At 54.5% G+C, this 19,570-nt stretch overlaps 8 protein-coding genes across 8 annotated transcripts; 4 read left to right on the top strand and 4 right to left on the bottom strand.

Moving 5' to 3' along the window:
- Nucleotides 1-576: 576 nt before the first annotated feature.
- On the bottom strand, nt 577-2,313 carry Z517_10578 (uncharacterized protein; the record flags this gene model as incomplete). Its single annotated transcript, XM_013424187.1, has 3 exons — nt 577-2,018; nt 2,076-2,133; nt 2,191-2,313. The coding sequence occupies 3 exons, from the start codon at nt 2,311-2,313 to the stop codon at nt 577-579; spliced, it is 1,623 nt and encodes a 540-aa protein (XP_013279641.1).
- Nucleotides 2,314-3,152: 839 nt separating this feature from the next.
- Z517_10577 (uncharacterized protein) lies at nt 3,153-3,737 on the bottom strand (the record flags this gene model as incomplete). Its single annotated transcript, XM_013424186.1, has 1 exon — nt 3,153-3,737. The coding sequence occupies one exon, from the start codon at nt 3,735-3,737 to the stop codon at nt 3,153-3,155; it is 585 nt and encodes a 194-aa protein (XP_013279640.1).
- Nucleotides 3,738-4,351: 614 nt separating this feature from the next.
- On the top strand, nt 4,352-5,215 carry Z517_10576 (uncharacterized protein; the record flags this gene model as incomplete). The annotated part of the gene is made up of 1 exon (XM_013424185.1): nt 4,352-5,215. One exon carries the CDS (start codon nt 4,352-4,354, stop codon nt 5,213-5,215), a length of 864 nt encoding a protein of 287 aa, XP_013279639.1.
- Nucleotides 5,216-5,413: 198 nt separating this feature from the next.
- Nucleotides 5,414-10,120, bottom strand: Z517_10575 (uncharacterized protein; the record flags this gene model as incomplete). Its single annotated transcript, XM_013424184.1, has 3 exons — nt 5,414-6,322; nt 6,392-9,114; nt 9,358-10,120. The coding sequence occupies 3 exons, from the start codon at nt 10,118-10,120 to the stop codon at nt 5,414-5,416; spliced, it is 4,395 nt and encodes a 1,464-aa protein (XP_013279638.1).
- A 697-nt stretch (nt 10,121-10,817) lies between these two features.
- On the top strand, nt 10,818-12,899 carry Z517_10574 (uncharacterized protein; the record flags this gene model as incomplete). Its single annotated transcript, XM_013424183.1, has 1 exon — nt 10,818-12,899. The coding sequence occupies one exon, from the start codon at nt 10,818-10,820 to the stop codon at nt 12,897-12,899; it is 2,082 nt and encodes a 693-aa protein (XP_013279637.1).
- A 731-nt stretch (nt 12,900-13,630) lies between these two features.
- Z517_10573 (uncharacterized protein) lies at nt 13,631-14,109 on the top strand (the record flags this gene model as incomplete). The annotated part of the gene is made up of 3 exons (XM_013424182.1): nt 13,631-13,702; nt 13,779-13,901; nt 13,966-14,109. 3 exons carry the CDS (start codon nt 13,631-13,633, stop codon nt 14,107-14,109), a joined length of 339 nt encoding a protein of 112 aa, XP_013279636.1.
- A 633-nt stretch (nt 14,110-14,742) lies between these two features.
- Z517_10572 (uncharacterized protein) lies at nt 14,743-16,404 on the bottom strand (the record flags this gene model as incomplete). The annotated part of the gene is made up of 1 exon (XM_013424181.1): nt 14,743-16,404. One exon carries the CDS (start codon nt 16,402-16,404, stop codon nt 14,743-14,745), a length of 1,662 nt encoding a protein of 553 aa, XP_013279635.1.
- A 1,060-nt stretch (nt 16,405-17,464) lies between these two features.
- Nucleotides 17,465-19,378, top strand: Z517_10571 (uncharacterized protein; the record flags this gene model as incomplete). Its single annotated transcript, XM_013424180.1, has 4 exons — nt 17,465-17,525; nt 17,597-17,682; nt 17,746-17,816; nt 17,905-19,378. The coding sequence occupies 4 exons, from the start codon at nt 17,465-17,467 to the stop codon at nt 19,376-19,378; spliced, it is 1,692 nt and encodes a 563-aa protein (XP_013279634.1).
- Between the last annotated feature and the right edge of the window lie 192 nt (nt 19,379-19,570).

Here is a 19,570-nt window from a genome sequence, read left to right as displayed (position 1 = left end):
TTCTCTCTACGAGTTAAAACGAGGGGAGTGAAAAATGGGTGTAACGCACGGTTGCTCATGATGGGTTGGATGGGCATTTTGTGGAAATATATATATATTTCTATTTTTTTTTGAGTCAATGTACCTGCGAATAGAAGCCGCGAGCATTTTTGCTATGCTATGCCATGCTATCGATCAACAAATGACATCCTCTCAATTCCGCATGCTGCATCCCGCATCTCGCATATAGCACTCTGTGCAGACACGGTGCTGTCTCTCTCCTTGGTCTACCGTTGGGCTGTGTTGTAGTGTCACCAGCGCTGGCTTCGTGGATGAACCCGGTCTGCTCGTACGAAGCAGAGTCCTCAATCTGGAAGTAAGGGGTATGATAGCCTGCAAGTCGACGCTCGACGTGGAGACGAAATGGGCTGCACTGGTGGGCACTTGGCACTATGCTGAGTGATCCGTGTTCTATAAAGAAACCGTGGCTTAAACCCCCCATTTATTGTCTTTGTAAGATGGCCAGGTCCACACGAGGGCCCTGAAGATTCCCCCAGTCACCTGGTACCGCGTCCCGGCGTTCCGTGTGTCGTTTGCCTACAGGTTGAAACGTTGCTTGATCAATTCAATCTTGTGCTCCAGGAGGGCTCTGTCAAAGTCGACGTCCGTGGGCAGATAGACGTTGCCGAGATAATTGTCGTACTTGTCAAAGGGGCATGGGTCCTCGGTCACGCTCGATCCTGTGGCTGAGCTGGGCCCAATGTACGGGCAGAGGTGGTCTGCGAGCAGGGTCGTGACCTTGATCATTCCGGATCGGTTGAGCACAGACGATGATGGTGGTGATGATAACTGCTCGGACGAGTTCGAACTGGCCAGGTCACTGTCGAAGTCCGTCGCCACGTCGAGCCACCCGCTCGTGTCGATCCAGAACGTCGATTTGTCCCCCTGGCTTTGTAGCGTTGAGACGACCTGCGCGACGGCATAGGAGATGACCCGGTCAAGCTTGAGTTTCTTGGTGATCGGGTACCGCAGTGCAGAGAATGGCGTGAGGAGGAAGATGGAGAGTGTAGATGGTGCCGAGTTGTAGATGTAGCTGCCGTCGTTGTCGTCGTCCCCCAAGTCGCTGGTTGGCCCTGTTGCCGCAGGATTGAATGGATACGCGTTGGCGCGGATCGCTTGGATCAAATTGATGTAGACCTCGATGAACTCGTTGGTGAACTTGGCCAGAGCATGCTTGCTGACGGGTTTCTCGGTGGCAACTGAAGAGAAGAATGCGCCGAAATCCACAGAGCCGAGCTGGAGGACGAGCACTGAAGGACGATACAGCTTGAAATTCCAAGGACGCGAAAATGCCTTTGTTCCCAGAGGGCCAGCACGGAAGAATTGATCTCTGAGGGTCAATCCCGACTCTCCTGTTGGCAGCAAGCCGATTCTCCCCATGTCTAAGACGACTGCATCGAGCCCTTTGTGCCAGTTGTCTACTCCTTTGTCCACATCACTCCCACTTATCGGCGGCAGGTGATTCATGAGTGAGAGAGAACCATCTGACGTGACGATCTCGACCACCTTTCTCGATCGTCGGTGCATATATTCTCCATTCAATGAGGTATTGTCGAGGTGGTCTTCACGAAGGGGGAGAAGTCTCGGTAGCGAAGACGTCTCCGTCAAGGTTGACGACACTGTGCTGGCCTCTGCGGGCGCGGCTTTGTCGAGCCAAATTCCTTCAAACTCGAGTGCTCCATTGGTGCCATGCGGACCTCCCATGTGTGTGAGCTTGACTCTGTACGTCTTTTGCTGATCAAGATGCTTCGTAACCGAGACCACCATCCCCGCCGCTTCGACCCAATAGGTATTGTGGCCTTCGACCGACACCACGAGGTTTACGGGGTCCGAGGCTCTGGCACCGATGGATCGAAATTCGGAGTGGTGGATGTCCCTTGCTCCCAAAAGCTCAGGCTGTTGTTTGGAGGCGGAGTTGAGATTGTTGAGAGAGAGGGAAAGGCCGGTAGTGTTAGCTATCACCATCTCGACATACGAGCCTGCCCGCACAGTTAGTGAGGAGTTTGAACGTTCTGTCCGTTGGCTCCTCGACTAACCTGGAAATGCCGCATCCCGACGGAGTTGGTTTGAAGTGGGCATCCACCGTCCAACATACTATCAAGCGCGTTCAGTCTTCAGGGGTCAGGGGAAGGAGTGATAGTATGGCCCTACGTGCATGTGAGGAGAACTGGCGGGTATGAAGACGTGTTCCTTCTCCATCAGTTTCCGCAGCAGCTGCTTGAGAGAGACCCAGGTATCAATGCTGGAAACCGTGAATGAGGGCGAGACAGGCATGGCGAATACATGGACGAGACAGAGGATCAACAGAGGAGAGAATACGGACAGGCACAATAGACCAACCTTGATGAGGTGTGAGCCAAACATCTTGCTCTTTGCAACCGAATGTGTCCCCATGGCGTCCGGTTGATGTGTCAATTGGAGGGAGAGATTGCTTGTAGGGACAGAAGGTGAAGTTCTTTGCAGCATTCATTCACCGAGTGCCTTGACCCGTGATCGTGGGTCCAGTACCAAGTGGCTGGTCTGGCAGATTCGCAGAATTAATCACATATATTTTAAAACCGCAGTTCCCTGTCATAATTCTCATGTCTATCCCGGGTTCTGACCTCTGATGGCTAACACCGATTGTTAGCCAAACGAGCTAGTCAGGGCGTGAGGGTGTGGCCACCAGGCATGAGACAGCTTCTCTTGGGAGTTACGAGAATCCTAGAAGGTAACTACCCTGACCCTGTAAGCTACCCATCGAGGTAGCCCAGTTAACACTGCTTAACTGGGGGTTCCGCGTCCAAAAACGGCTTCCCTGAGCGTGGGTTGTTCGAGGCCGGAGAGAACCTGACGAAACGACGGTAAAAAACCCTCCTATACAACTGGAAGGTTTCCCTCGACCTGAACCTCAACTCCCACCGGGGAGTTGGGCTTCGGGTTAGAGTTTTTGCATTTTGGGGAGGCGATGTCCTTTTTGTTTTTTGTAAACAAAAAGTGATCTGTGTGCTTTCGAACACAAGGCTGAGGGTGTATGTGCGAGTGCGCGAGGCTGAGAAACCCGCCAAGACAGGAGGAGTGCCATGGGACAGAAAGGGGAACAGAATGAGTAGTGACTGAACTTGTTGTATCGCTCATCCTCTTGGCCTTTCACTGGTCTCTGGTTGATGCAATGGCGCTCGACCCTCAGGTTCGTCACCCAGACCATCCTCATCTGATCCATCGTCTCTGTCTTCGGTGCATTCTTCCTCCTGATCACCCAGCTTCTCCTCTGCCAGCCGTCGGTACTTCCTGCGCTTCTTCTTGTCGGCGCTCCTCTTCTTGCGCTGCTTGTGCTCCACCACTTTGGCTGCCCGGCTCTCCTCACCCTTCTGCAACAATTCCACCTTCTCTGCGAGAATCCTCTTTGCGATGTTGTGGTTTTGACTTCTGCTGCGGGTTGCTTGACACTTTACCACAATGCCAGTTGGAATGTGTGTCAATTGAGCCGCCGAATTAGTCTTGTTGATCTTCTGACCCCCGGGTCCAGTGCCTTTGACATAGGTGTGTTTGATGTCGGCGTCAGGTAAGGTCGGGCGCGGTGGGAGGTGGTTGCTCGACTTGTGAGCTCGGGTGCTGAAGGTGCTGAAGGAGGTGGAAAGTGTCTTGATGAATGGCGTGGTCTCGTGTCCCGATGCTGTACGGGGATACAGCCGCCTCAGCTGGCGGCACACAAGCATCGCTTACATGATCGACTGCAAGGAATCAGGGCTGTCTTGCTGTATGCGAAGTATCAGCAAAGACTATGTTGACAAGAGCAGCTTGGGAAGCTATGAGGTACTCTGCAGCATTATTGAGCCTCAACCTTGAGCGTATCATACTTGGATAGGCAGCTTAGCCGGTTGGAAGGGAGTTGAGGGGATGTTTCCGAACCATGAGTACCTCGTACAAGGTCAACCAGTCGTCACGTAATAGTCAGCATTGATGGGACCAGCCAAAAGCCTCCAGCGCATCTTCGTATCACTCCATACTCCGCCGTCTTGAGCCCATACACCAACCTATCATCTCATGTCTTGCTTCCCGTGTTCAGCCTCATCTATCGTGCGTGTCTTGTGCGTTATCGAGATGCAATGCATGGAACTCCGAAGCTGAGCTGGGCAATCGCCAGCCCGCCTTAAGGAGAACTCTCTCGCTTGACGATCGTCCGTGATATCATAAAACTACTTTGTCCGTGCTGTGGTCGATACCCGATACCAGTGAGTGAGTGCTAAAGTTTTCGGTCCTACTCTCGTCTCTATCCCTCTCTTTTCCCTCACAGTCCCTCTGGTTCCCTCATGTGCGGGACTCTAGCTCCATGACCTCCCCATCAGGCCGCCTGCAGGGCCGTGTGGCCATCGTCACCGGCTCCAGCTCTGGACTTGGACAGGCCATCTGCCTCGCCCTCGCCGCCGAGGGCGCTTCGGTTTTCTGCATTGACCTGTACCCGACGCCGCGGAACGCCATCAACCCCTCGACCCAACGCGCCGATGACTTCCACAATCGCGTCACGGGCCAGCCGGGGACGCATGAGCGCATCCGCCACATGGGCGGCGAGGCCACGTACCACAAGGCCGACGTGACGCGGGGCCGGGATGTGGAACTGGCCATCCGGGCGTGCGTGCAGCGGTACAAGAGGGTGGACATCATGGTGAATAACGCGGGCGTGAGCGTCGAGAGCACCCATGTCCGCGCCCTGCGGTGCCACGAGACCAGCGAGGAGGACTACGACAGGACCATGGCCATCAACGCCAAGGGCATGTTCCTCGGCTGCAAGTACGCCCTCAAGCAGATGCTGGACGGCCAGCCTCAGATCTACCCGGCCAGGGGGTGGATCGTCAACACCGCCTCCGTCCAGGGCCTGGTCCCCTACTACGGCACGCCCTCGTACTGCGCCTCCAAGGGCGCCGCCGTCATGCTCACCAAGCAGATCGCCCTCGACTACGCCGCCGACCTGATCCACTGCAACGCCCTCTGCCCGGGCTTTTTGGACACCACCATGACCCAGAACCTCCAGGCCCAGCCGCACGAACTGCGCGACATTGAGGGGAAACACCCCTTTGGTCAGAAACTGGGCAAGGTCGAGGACGTGGCCAGGGCGGCTGTGTTTCTGGCGAGCGATGATGCCGGTTGGATCACGGGAGTGCCCTTGCCCGTTGATGGGGGTTATTTACTGAGATGAGAGAGAGTGAGTGAGAGTGGGAAAATCTGGGAACACTACCCCCTTTTGGTATCAGGAAACAGAACACGGGTTTTCTCTGGATACATCCAATTAGCATGTAGGTAGTATTGGCCCGAATACTCAATTAGTCAAGAAGAATTTGTTTCAGGCTTGACGAGCAAGAACAGCCTGGAAGCCAACCACGGTGCCGTAACCAAGCTACGCTTCCTGAGCCGCCTCAATCTTCAACCACATATCCAACCACGCCCTGCCCTCCTCGCCCACCTCACCGGGCTTCTGATAAGACCTCTCCAGGGTCGCCAACACCCTCTCCCTCAGGATCTTGACCGCCATCAACTCCCTCCAGCGACGGACGGAGAGCCTGATCTTCCCACTGTCCAATACCAAGACGCCAGCGAAGAATTTAAACTCGGCTTCCGCGCCTATGAGGATGGCAAGCGCCGACTCGGGGATCGCGGACGTTTCAAAGACGTTGAGCGAGCCGCTGCGCGGGTTCTGCATGGCTTCGTAGAAGGAGAGCCAGCGGGGTGGTTTGGACGAGGAGGATGATGACGACGGGTGATTGACGGAGCGCGAGGTCAGCGAGACCATCTGGTTCGTGTAGACGTTCCGCCAGCCTTTGCCCTCGCGCATGAGGACTCGGGGGTACAGCGCCATGGCGACGATGGCGTTGAGGGCACGGTCGGGTATCACTGGCAGGTTGTAGCGTGGAGGGATGATGACAGAGTGCGACCCAAGACCGCCGCCGCCGCCGCCGCCGCCGCCACGTCCAGAAGAAGAAGAATACGTTCGGGCGCGGTTCAGAGCTGCTCGTTCCTCCGGCTCTAGCTTCACCAGCCCCGCGTCAACGAGGTAGACGAGCAACTGGATCTTTTGCGCCTCGACTTGCACCATCGTCTGGTCGCTGATGTGGTTCTTGCGGCAGAACTCCTGCGCCGATCGCGCCGCTTTCGCCTTCTTCCAGCTTTCGTACGCGTTCAGGGAGGAGAGCAGGTCCGAGTCTCCTCTACTGAACGTGCGTCTTGCATCGGTCTGCGACCCGGATGTTGGGGCCGACAGAAACGGTGACTTGGAGGTCAGAAGAGATATGATGGCCAATATGGGATCCTTTTATGCACGCAAGTCAGAGAATGTATCAAGCAGAAGTCATGCAAAACCTCCCAATATGAAACTCACCAGACATTGGAAAATGACTCCCATAATCGCCAGCTTCGCCAATAACACCTCCAAGGGCAATCTCGCAATCTGCTGGCCCAGCGGCGTGAGCGCCTCGTTCTTTGCCAATGCGCCGGCGTCCTTCAACTTGTCAATCGCCCTGAGCACGTTCTTCCTCAAAGGCGGCTCGATGGCGGCGTTGAGAGTCTCTTCGATCGACCCGAGGTTCCACACCTTGATTCGCAGAATCGGGTCCTGCAGACTCAGCCGCAGCATTTCGGGGACTTGCTGTTCCAGCATCAGGTTGTCGTAACGATGCTTGGTGACGAGGTGGAAGCAGAGGCCCTCCTGGACACGCGCGGCGCGACCTCTCCGCTGGCGCGCAGAAGACCGAGAAATGAATCCCTCTGTCAGCCGCGAGAGCTGGCGGCGTTCGTCGAAGCGCATGATTTTCTCCTTGCATGTGTCGATCACGGCCGTCACGTCTGGAATGGTTATCCCAGTCTCGGCAATGTTGGTCGCGATCACGATCTTTCTTTGTCCCGTTGGCGGGCGTTCGAACGCTCGTTCGAGCTCTTCGGTCGAGAAGGTCGAGTGTAAAAGATGCACGATCCAGCCTCTGCCGAAGGTGTCCATCGAGAGGAGGAGGTTGTGCAAACGCCGCATCTCGCCTATGCCCGGCATGAAGATGAGTATTGCGGTACTGTATTTCGCGTAACGTGGTTTGCTGGCGATGCAAGCGGCGAGTTTTGCGATGAGGCCGTAGTCGATGTGATATTCGTCCATATTGGAGATGGTCTGTTGGGTCTTGTTACTGTATTTCTCTGGCTCAGCAATAACGGGCCGCCCCTTATTGCTCACGAAGGCTTCATTCAAGTCTTGCTCCTCCTCCTGGATCGTCAGGTCCTTTTCTTTCACGCCAGTCATGTCATTCGTGGCTTCGACCGCGTCCTCCAGAAACCCGACTTCAACTGGAAACGTCCTTCCAGGCAAATCCAAGACCGGAGCGCCGCCAAAGTAGTCCGAGAACTTTTTCGCTTCCACCGTGGCCGACATGAGGACGATCTTCAAGGTCCTGCGGCGCTTCTGCAACTTCTGCAACGCGATGAACAGCAAGTCCAAATCCATCGTACGTTCATGAACTTCGTCGAGGATGAGGCAGTCCAGCTCATTAAGGTCTGGAGAGTCTTCCAACATTCTCAGAAGGACGCCAGTAGTCGCATAGGTGATGCGAGTGGTACTGCTAGTCTTGCTCTCTAACCGAATTGCGTAGCCGACGAGCGATCGGTTCGTTCCAATGTCATTCCGGCTCTCTCCCAATTCCTGAGAGACACGTCTGGCAAGAGAGATAGCCGAGATCCTCCTTGGCTGCGTGACGAGAATCCGATAGTCTTGGGCGCTGCAGAACGCTTGCTCCAAAAGCAGTACCGGAATGCCAGACGATTTGCCCGCTCCCGTCTCTGCGCAAATAACGCTCACAGGATTTTCGGCAATGCAAGAGAGAATTCGGTCTTTGTAGTGGTGAACAGGAAGCTGTTGACGGACTTGGAGCATTTCCTGAAAGGACGCACGAGAAACTCTGCTATTCCATTCCTTGGAGACCTGTTCGGGGCTCCAACTCACAGTAAAAGGCGCTCGTGTTCGGCGGTGAGCACCAGCAGTGCTGAGAGATTCGGATGGATCTTGACTCGGTGGCGTGGCTTGTTGTCGCCTCAGCTCGTTCTGTGTTTCAGAGATTAAGGCTCTCAACCTCTGCAATGCTCCCTTTCGTTCTTCATTGACAATCGCTTCTTTGGCATCGCCCAAGTCTTTCACCACATCTCTCCAGACGGTCGGCAGACGGCCCACTGACTTATGCTCGCTCGCACCTAGTGTTGACACCAGGAACAGGCCGATGGTACAGATATAAGCCTCTGATTGGGTAGTATCCGCGGCAGCGACCCGAGTCATCTCCAATGCCCAAAGACGCTCATCAACTTGAGCAGAGACTTCGGACGGCAATGCTGTGATCGTGTGAGCCTCGGCCAGGGTATCCGCTGTCCAATATATTTCCAGTTTGTGACGTGCAGAGTACGAGGTTCGCTGCAAAGTTTTGATTTGTATTCGACACCTCGAATCACGTCCTCTGCAGACTTCATCCAGTAGTCTTTTTGGTGAAAGACCCGACCATTTGCCGAACTCTAGGAGTCTTATGGGGTCTTTGGATGCTGGCTGGTTTTGTTCAGAGACAATGGTGTCTTCAGATTCGCCGAACATGCCACCCAGAAGGGCATCTTCATCTTCGGCAGCAGCTAGAACATCGTACTCCGCAACGGACTCTTTGTTCGTCGTGTCATCGTCAATGTTGTCCTGAGCGGTGGCTTGCTTTTCCTCCCGCCGTTTTCTAGCCGCAGTTCGCATGAGCTCTTGACGTGTTATCAGGAGTTCAGCTAAGACCGTGTCCCACGCAGTTTGTGCCTCCTGTTTATCAAAAAGCGGATCACGATGCAGCTGTTCTAATTTGCGGTGTAATTTCGCGATTCGCTTTTCCTTCGTTGTCCCGGACTTTTTGGAATCGCTGGCATCATCATTCTGGGCCGTCCAAAGCAAACGTTGAATTCGAATAGCTTTCTCCGTTAGCTTCGCGGGATCGTTGTCTTCCTCGGATTCCGAGCTGACCAGGCTCGACGATGAGTCTTCCGCTTCGGAAACCTGTGCGGGTGTAGATGCTGGGCTTTGTCTACTTTGATTTGCGGTCGGCGGTTCTGTGTCCTTGTCAGTCCTGTTGGCACATGCAGGTCAAAGTCGCGAAAAGCATAGATCGGCGCTTCACTGAGAGCAAGGACATCCGACCTGAGATGAGGATACGGTGGCAAGGTCTCGCGACATCACATATACTTGCGCCGGGTAGGGAATGTGGAGACGACGTTCTTGGGCTGCCTTTGTTGACATTCTAAGACAGGAAGGGTAGTTGGACAAGTTCGAGTACCAGGCCCTTTCTTACTCACCAGATGTCACCTGGAGAGGGGTGCTATTACCGCTCACTCCAGTCATTGTGCCTGTGGTTTGTTCATAGTTTATGAGTTCGCCCTCTGGCATTTTGCAGGCATACCATTGCAACGCCTCGGGCAGACCAGGCAGGGAATCGGTGGCCGATTTCAGCTGTCTCAGCAGGGCAAGTTCAGTGATATGGGCAAGTGCTTCAGAGACTCTTGGGAATTTCAATGACACCAGGACCCTCTCCAGAGTCCACAGGTCGAGCAAAAGCTTCTCCTCATCGACAGCAGTCTCAACACTCCTGGGTGTTGACGGCCCACGGCTCGTATCACGAGCGTCCATATCAATGAGATTCTCAATAGTCTCTTCCGGCAGCCAGGTATATGTTGATAATTTCTGCGACTGCGGACGTAATTGACGCCGTTCGGTTTCTAGCCTGGCTATCTGACGTCGAGCATCGGCAACGCATCGTGTAGCATACTTGGCGAGCAGTGCTTCCAGCTCAGAGTCTTCCAGATGAGCTTCAAACTCGTCGGCAGTCATATCTTGAATCTTTAGACCTTGTTCAGCGTGTTCGCCATCTTTCGAAGTCACGACCTTGTCCTTGCCAGGTGCTGTGATTTTAGCCCCAGTATCTGTACCCGTGCCAGCCGCACTGGCATCTCCCAGAGCCTCATCGGGCTGGTCAACAGTCTTGGACTTTGAAGGTACAGAAGTCGTGGCAAACCCTCGAGCAGGGTTCGCCGTGGGCTTCTTTTTCTTCTTTGGAGCCATTGTTTAAGAGGGCGCCACAGAGGGTCAGAAAATTGCCAAATGGCTGAGGTTGAGCAGAGGAAGACCTTGGATGCCTGAGCCCTTTTGCTTATTGATCGAGACTGAATTTGATGTCTGCGTGACTGACGAAGAATGAGGAATATCGCGCCAAGGCAATATCCCTAATGTATCCTAGAGGCTAGGCTATTTTGGGAATCAAGTCATATTGGGGAATAATGATCTTCCGTGCCGAGCCGCAGCCTCGCCTGATCAAATCTGCCCGTAGTTGACGTGTCACAGTATTTCCCCTAAGGTGCTCCCTTTGTGGATTAACGTTGACCTAGCTATCAGCTGTAAGGTCAAGCATGACTCCGAACATACATGTCCTCTATCATCAAAATCGTGTCAAATCTGTATGGGATAGACCATAAATATTCGAGTACGTTATTGCCAACCGTAGGGAGAAGTGGCTGTTTGGAAAGACCGGGACGACAAGATCATTATTGAGATGGAGTCTTTATTTTCGATACAATAATCCAGGTCAGACTCCAACTTGACCGAGCTTTGAGCTTTGCCTCGTATTCCATCTGCCTTGCCCTGCAGGTTGCCAAGCCAGCTGAAGAGCAAAATATAACATCAGGAACACCTAGACGAGCAAAGAAAACTAGATCAACTACTGACCAAAGACCTCCGGGTGGTCAGCAGCCTCAGCGGCAACATGAATCCACTAGATTTAATGAGCAAGGGCTGGAGCACCGCCCAAGGCTCCTCGGCTCCAGAGCCCTACATCTATCAACCACTGGAAGAAGAACACCAGGAGTTCCGACTGTTGAAGCTTGTGCCATCTCGAGACCCCAGAGAGCCTCTCAGAGCAACCATCGTGACGGTCCGCCCTGACTGGCGAGCATTGGCCGCAGATCCCGAGCATCAAGGTCCTCGGTGGACGGCATTGTCGTATGTATGGACTGATCCGGACGAGCCTACGGTCATCCTCGATGGACAGCAGCTCAGGGACACGCAGCGGACGGAGGAAATCCTCGTCGGAAATGCCACCATCAAGATCACGTCGAATCTGTTCCATGCCCTGATGTTGATCCGCGGCTACGAGGAGTTCTGCACCATCTGGGCAGACCAGGTCTGTATTGATCAGTCCAATTTGGTCGAAAGGGCGAGCCAGATCCAGCTCATGCATATGATATTTTCCCTGGCGCAGAACGTTCTGGTGTGGCTGGGCAAAGCACTCAGAGCCTCGAAGACGCAGATGTTTGCACAAATGTTCGCCTGGCTTCACAGTCCCCAGCGCACCGGCCGGATCGAAGATGCCCCTTCGTTCGCGCAATTCACGGCCAAGTTGATGGGAGGAGAGCCGGGTTTGCATCCGCCTCCGGACGAGGACCACCACCTTTTCACCAAGCAAATAGCCAAAGATATCTTGGAAGACCCGTGGTTCAGCAGATCCTGGGTCATCCAGGAGGCGGTACACGCCAAAAACCTGCTCGTCTATCTAGGGCCGGTGGTCCTCCCGTGGGAAATGTTTGAGGAAGCCATCTTCGGGTTGTCATACTGGAGCATCCCGTGGAGTACGGCAGAGGATTCGGACTTGGCCACGTTTCATCGCGGCGGACTTCAGATGATCAAGAAAACCCGCGAGTGGCAGGAAAGTCGATACAAGGACGAGACGCTTCTCCCGTCGGCTCCCTTGTCCACTTTACTTCAGGGGCTCCGTGGCAGTCGAAGCACCGATGCTCGCGATAAAGTCTACGCCTTCTGGCACATGTCTGACCAGGAATTTCGGACCGAAAAGGGTTGGATACGTCCATTGCCAATCTCATACGAGAAAGGTACACGGGAGGTCTACGGACGGACTGTGATGTACTGCGTCGATACCGAGCTGAACCTGGACGTGCTCTCGTGCGCTTGCAAGCACGAGGCATCTCGGCAGAATTCCGAGTTTCCCTCGTGGATGCACGACTGGCAAGTCCATCCTGACCAACTCGGGTGTGCGACTGATGTGCATAATATCCTCCCACAGCGCGGATGTGACGCATACGCCGTCAACAGCGAGAGCCAGAGTGGCAAGATCCCATTCGATGCATGCGCAGGTCGTCTATCCGATTACGGAAGACCGCCCGATGAACCCAAATTCGCCTACAGTGAGGATTTTGACTATATTGGATTGAGGGGAATCGCCTTTGACGAGATCCTGGCGGTGTCTTCGGTGGGACACTCCACCACCCCGGAAACAGGCGTGAGTGTCGAGCAGCAGGAAATGGACTGGAACTCCTGGCGAAACTTCGCCATGGAAGAGATGCAGGACGATCCGTACCATGATCCCGAAACCCGTCTCGAAGGCTTTTGCCACGCCCTGACATTCGGCAACGTCAAAATCCCTGGACCCCCTAGCAAAGACCTGCTGCGAGAGTTCGAACTGTGGTGGTCCGCCGGGCGGCCTCTCCAATCTTCAGACTCTGCTCATTCCGCCGATTGGAGCCAAAGGCTACAGACATACAGGAAGTTTATGGGCAGCCCATTTCCTCACGGCCTTTACGTTGACAACAGGAGACTGTTCCGCACCGCTCGAGGTTACATTGGTTCCGCATGCGAACATGTCAAACCAGGAGACAAGGTGTGGATCTTGTGGGGTGGTGCGTTGCCCTTTCTCTTGCGTAAAGACGAACAGAGGAACGGCTTGTACAGTGCCGTCGGAGGGGCCGTTTACATTCACGGAATCATGTTTGGGGAGGCCGTGGCAAAGGCGGAACAGGAAGGGAGGGAACAGGAATGGGTATACCTTGGCTAGGTGCCTTGATGCCTAGATGGCTAGTGAGTGAAGTTCGATGATTAGGACCTCTTGATCATGGGCAGTAGTGCACAATGACATGATGTTTTGTTGAGCATATCAAGTTTTCCCCTGACATTGGGGGCATATGAACCCATGGAGACAAGGCGACCAATAAAGTTGCTCCGCTTAACCCGATTTTAACACTTACTCCATCTTTCACTTTTGATACTCATCCAAACACACCCTGGATTTCTTGACGAGCACCAGCAATAACACCTTCTAGCTTGAATCTCAGATTTTCAAAGACTCGCCATTTCGTCCTACTTGGTCAATCAAAGTGTTTCAGGTCGATATCTATCACAAATGCTGGCATTGGCGTTGACGGCAGATCTCGAAGGGTACGATTTTCCATACCTAACCGAGTACGCAACGCCTCTCTTGACACTGATGGCCTTGCCATTGCAGCGTGACCGACCTCGTCCCGTCTGATACAGCCGAATCGCCTTACTACTACACTTTCAAAGTCCAGTGTACGTCATGTCGTGAGATCCATGCGAACTGGGTCGGGGTCAGCCGTCATGTAAGTGCTCCAAGAGTCTGCGCGAGGGCTTGTGCGACTGTGATGCTCCATTGCGTGTGGTGCTGCTCCTTATTATTGCCTCCGTACGACTGTGCCGTGGCCTGGGTTTGCGGCCCAAGTCCGTCTTGTTGTCCGACCGCCTGGAACTCATCTGACCTCTACGCACAAAATGCAGGAGATGAACGAACAATCCGGGAGTCGGGGAGAAGCAAACTTTGTCTGGAAATGCAAGAACTGCAAGGTATGTGAAGACGACCTCTTTGTCTCACGGAGGTGGCTTCAGGCATTCTCTACTGTGCTAACCAGCCATCACGCAGAGAGAATCAAGCGCCACCATCAAAGCCGCCCCAGCAAAATACGAGCAAAATTCACCCGCCAAACCAAAGAATATCATAGACATCGATTGTCGGGGTCTGGAATTTACCGACTTCAAGCCAGATGTATGTTGATATAAGCGCCCAAGTTCTGACGTGTTCGTCCAAGACTGACTGATACCTGCGTTAGGGAGAGTGGGAGGCTACAGGCATCGAGTCCGGGACCAAGTTTTCGGGCATTGACCTGTCGGAGGGAGAGTGGTTCGACTATGACGAGAAGGCCGGCGAGGAAGTCAGCATCAAAGACATCAAGTGGCAGATACGGCGAGCTTGAGGCCCTCGGTTGAGTTGGTCATTGGAAGCAACAACAGATTGTAAGAGGCGATTGAGGGGGGGAAATGTTGACAAGGCTGTAGTCCAGCACTTGTTGTGACGCGAGGCTGTGACGCGGGGTGAGCAGTGCATCAATGGGGTGCATCTGCCCTCTGTGCCTCCTTCCAACCTTCTCGCTTTTTCACACTTCAACCCACCCCGCTTCGATGATCTGAGAGACACCCTTACGCGTTGGTGTACCACACTCGTCAATCCTTCCCTCCTTCGATTTCCCTTTCTCAAGTGAATACGAAATGGCGTCCATTTCATATCTCGTCTTAGCAGCTGCGAATCCCCCTCCCAAATGACTCGGTGCCTAGCCTACACTTCGGTCGCGGACCCCTCCACTACCACCTCTGTCCTTGCATAGCTATGATCTCGTACTGGAGCTGATGGTTACAAGAGAGGGGCACGTTGCAAATGCAACAGATATTTGGGACCGAAGAATTAGGTCAAGAAATGAAGTATACCATACTACAACTGCCTTACCAGTGCAGACTGGTTTCGCCTCCGTTTTAAAAAGGTGCGCCTGGACACTGAAGGCTTTTAGCATGCGAAGGACGTCGAAGAATCATAATGGAATAATCTTGTGACGCTAAAGCCGACACCCTGACCTACGTCCAGTCTTCCCGATAAACTTGTTCAACACATTTTTGGTGATGATTTCGGTACAAGGGTCACGCTTCTTCAACCCTACGACCCATTCCGCCGTGCCCGCGCAAAAGACCTCCCCCTTTTGGCGCGTAAAGGACGCAATCATGCCTGAGCCATACTTGAGACCTTTGAGATAGTTGGGCATGTTGGTCGACCCGCCCTTCTGGGGTTTAAAGAGAGCTTGCATGAGCTCAATCTTGTCCCTTGTAGGACCACCGATAGGCTCCGAACCATTCCAGCGGTCTTCTTCCCCCAGCACTGCGGGACACATGGCAATGATTTCCAAGGTGGAAGGTGCGCCGTCTTCAAAGGTGGGGTATGGCAGACCTTGTCGAAAGGTATACTGACAGCCATCCACCTCAAATGCGGCAATGTTCACGGGGTTCCCTCCAAAAGTGTCGCCGTAGAACAGCTGCGTGCCGTCAAGCGCCCAGTGGTCTGGCCTATAGACGAGAAACCCTCCCGAGGAGCGCGGAGTAGCGACACCGTACCGCGCGTACACACCCGTCAATCCACAGAGTCCGACGGTCTGTGCGGCCGGGCGCTGGATCTCTGGCCATTCCCATGACGTTGTGGTCCGTGGCGGGTTCGCCTTGCTCTCGGGGTCATTGTCTGGAGTTCCATAATAATACTGTGTCTTCAGATCCGACGATAATCGCACCTGTTTGGCAAAATTGCCACCGAAGCGCGCAAAGGACCCTCCTCGGTCCACAAACTGATCGATTGTGTCACGTTGCTCCCAGGTCCAGTACTCGTCATGACCGACTATCACGGCGCACCGGTAGCCGTCGAGAGGGGATGCCGCTGTGTCTTGGAGGTCCGTTTGAGTCATGTGGTGAATCCGATACCCAGCAGATTCGGCCCAGAGTACAAAAGGACGCTCGTAGGTGGCGTAGCCTGCGTCGGCATAGTGCCTGCTATAGCGCCAGTACCACGAATACTCGAGCGAAAGGTACCGGGGCGTCCAATTCACACCGGGCATGAAGTCGCCGGTGCCTTCTCGAGGTGCATTGTCCGGGATCCGGATCATGCCTCTCGCAATCGGCCGCTGCGTACTTGACAGTGGCGTGGGAGTGTCGTTTTGATACCCGTCTGGCAACCCACGGTAGTGATTGGCACCGCCCCAGTCGTTATAGGCCAAGACGGTGCACGTCGTGTGGATGAGCACGAAGTCGGCGTCCAAGGGATTCTTTGCTTTGACGATGAAAAACCCCTCGCGCTCGCGTATGCGTCGATGGCGGTCCGTCGCTCGAATGATGACCACGTAATACCCCGGCGACCAGGTTTCCTCGTCCAGAGGTATCGACAAGGCCTCCGGCCAATTGCAGCCAACGGCATAGGCGTCTGAGGGAGTCTCGTGCTGATGTCCCGGCAGGCCCTTCTCGTGGAAGACAGACAGAGGTGTCACTCCGTCTTTGATGATTTCGATGTCGTACACCGACGCCGCCGAGTATGTTCTAAGCGAGACGGATTCGTGTTGGTGGTATGAGAACTTGTCGCAATATACCCAAATGTCCAAATTACCAGGTTCTGCACCAGGGAATTCTACCAAGCCGCCTGGGCGTGACCAGGCATAGTCTGGCTCTGAAGGTGGTCGTGCCATAGTTAGTACTAGCCTCGTTACTGTCGTCACACAATGAATAAGGATGCGTGTTGAGTGAAAGCTGGTTTTGAGTAAAATTTCAGCCATTGATTTACTTGTGTACTACCCAGCAGAAAGAGTACTCGGTACACAGGTCTGCAATGCCACGGATGCACGGCATGGAGATCATAGTCGCAGTCGTATCCACTTGACAAGGTTGCTGATAAGGAGTTTGGGACGAGGACCAATGTGCAATGACAGCGTCCCATATCCGACGTCCGTCACAGGGCTTCTATGTAGCCACGTGGGGACCGGACAGGGCTGTTGTCTACCAGGAATGGCCGAGAAAGAGGGCAAATAGATCGTGGGACGGCGAACAGACTGCGAAACGCCGCTCTGTTTCCTATCATGGGACCCGATTGCCTCTTTCTTTATCAGCTATAGCACCTAGGACTACAGCGCAACTCTTGGAGCAATGTTTAGTTGGGCACTTGTTGAACTCCTCGATCAAGCCTGAACCCGATATGCACTCCCGTAGGCGTTAGCGTAGGTACTCGGTATAAGCCCCCGCCAGTCTAACCAAATACAGAGATTTTAAGAGGACAAGCTTTGATGGCCACTTTCTCCATTTTCTGCCTTTGGCGGGGTGATGTATCGACGCACTAACCCGGTTCAGTGGCCTTTTGTAGGATAGGGTTATCGGCACATCACCGTGTACACGTGAAAAATCCAGATCCCCGGAAACCCAGGATTGTGGGAAACCTCCAGTCAGAAGAAAGCGGCGCGTACTTTTCATCGACCGTCGAGACACACAGACAGAAGGGGGAATGGTTCTGGACTGCCCCAATGCCTATCTCGCACTCGGTGCAGATCCACCCTTATCAATGTCAATGTCAATGTCGTGGATGTGATTTGCGTGGTGGGAGGTCGGCAAGGCAGGGCAGGGCAGGACAAATATGTTCACGCTCGGTCGGCTATACCTTGACCTATCTACTCACTCTTCTTTGGTCTTGATTATCATCTCTCTCTACGCCCGCACTTGTTGGAAAAACCTTTGTGCCTCAGCAACAAGTGCGCAAGTATGTCCCACGACGACGCTGAATCCCGTATCGAGGCAGTGGGAACGACAAAGCTCGTGAACTGTAAGTACTCTCAATGTTGTCTGTGTCGGCATGGGGTTTGAACATTGGCTGACTCGCTCTTGAACTCGCAGTCCCTGAGAAGGGAGATGGCGCCGACAAGGACAGCAGCACCATCATCTTGATCCCCACGCCGACCACAAATCCCAATGACCCCTTGGTATGTCTCTCCTTTCTAACCCAAGGCTCCGCAGAACAGACTGGCTGATTGAGGTACTTCAAGAACTGGCCTCTCTGGCGCAAGTCTTGGTTGTCGACTGTCACGCTGTTCTGGTGTTTTATGATCAATGCATCGTGAGTGCCTTCCCCCCCCCCTTTTCACCCACTGTCTTCCTGTGGGGGAAGATGGTATTGATTGAAACCTACTCACTCACGTCTGCAGCATTGCCTGGACTTCCCCAGCCTGGGATCTCTGGGTAGCGGAATTCCCCACGACCTACACGGCCCTCAACAACACCCAGTCCGTCCTCGTCTTCACATGTGGCATTGGGATCCTCTTCACGCAGCCCATGGCGACCAAGTACGGACGCCGGCTGCCCTACATCATCGGGTCCGTCCTCGTCCTCGCCGGTCTCGGGTTTGGCGCCGCCATGAACTCGATCAACTTCATGTGGGCGTACATGATCCTTTCGGGCTTCGGGTCCGCGCCGAGCTACTCGCTGAACGAGAGCAGTCTCCTGGACATCTCGTTCCTGCACCAGCGCGGCCGACTGATGGGCATCTACGCGCTGGTCCTCCAGTGCGGCAACTTCCTCCCGCCGATCGCGTGCGGCTTCATCGTCGACTCGCAGGGCTGGCGCTGGGTGCTGAGATACCTGTTGATATTCCAGGGAATCTCGGCACTGCTCATTATCTTCAGCGCCGAAGAGACTGTCTATCCCCGTCAATCACAGATTCCCGTCCACGTGGGCAAACCTGTCCGGCGGCCGCCCGTTGCCACCACCACCACCACCGAGCAACACGGAACTGCCCGTCTGTCCACGTCAAAGGACGAATTCACCGGCGCCGAACGGGCCACCAGTGCCACTGAAATCACCGACGAGGGCCCCACCACGGCTTCCCACGTCGTGGACGACACGATCCCGATCCATCCCTACCGCAGACGACACGCGCTGATCACAAAGGACCCCACGGTCAAGCAAGGGTACTGGCAGCTTGTGGTCTCGCCGTTCCCATACATCGGACTGCCCGCCGTGGCGTGGGCCAGTTTGATCGTGAGCTTCAAGAGCTTTCTGACCAGCTTCATCTTCAGCACGCAGGCGAGCTTCTTCTCGATCCCACCCTACAACTTCAGCGCGGGGACCATGGGCCTGATGTTCGTGGCGCTCGTGATCGGCAACGTCATCGGCGCCGTGCTGGGCGGCCTGGGCGCCGACTGGCTGATCCTGCGCCTGGCACGGCGCAACCGGGGCGTGACGGAGCCCGAGCACCGGCTGTGGGCGTTCCTGCCCGTCCCCTTCTGCTGCGCCGGCGGCATCCTCATGTACGGCCTCGGCGCGCACTACGGCCTGCACTGGATCGTGCCGTGCCTGGGCCTGACGCTGATCGGCGTCGCGGCCAACATCCTCATCCCCGTGGCCATGACCTACGCCTTCGACTCGTACAGCGACATCTTTGACGAGTCCGTCCAGATGATCAATTTTCTGCGCAACGCCGTCGGCGGCGCCCTCTCCTTCGCCATCCGACCCTGGATCACCGCCAGCGGGCCCAAGAACGCCTGCATCGGCATCGCCATGATGCTGTTCGCCGTCTACATGACTTTTCTGCCTTTTGCCGTCTGGGGCAAGAAGTGGCGCACCGCTACGGCGGGGTACTACGTGAAGATGACGCGCAAGAATGACAAGTGGGCGACGTAGACGGCGGAAGCATGATTGATGGATGGATGGATGGATGGATGGATGGAAGGAAAGCGGGGAGCGGTGGAGGGAAAGTGGAAGAGGAAGTGAAAGAAAGAATTTCGTGGTGAAATTCACTCCGTAGGTGAGCCATGTATCATCTTTGAGAGAAAATCAGACTGAAGGAGCTCGATGATGTCTCGATTCACATCA

Source organism: Fonsecaea pedrosoi, assembly GCF_000835455.1.
Source record: "Fonsecaea pedrosoi CBS 271.37 unplaced genomic scaffold supercont1.7, whole genome shotgun sequence".
Lineage (NCBI taxonomy): Eukaryota > Fungi > Ascomycota > Eurotiomycetes > Chaetothyriales > Herpotrichiellaceae > Fonsecaea > Fonsecaea pedrosoi.
Note: the sequence above shows the minus strand (reverse complement) of the source record. Positions and strands in the feature narration are given on the sequence as shown.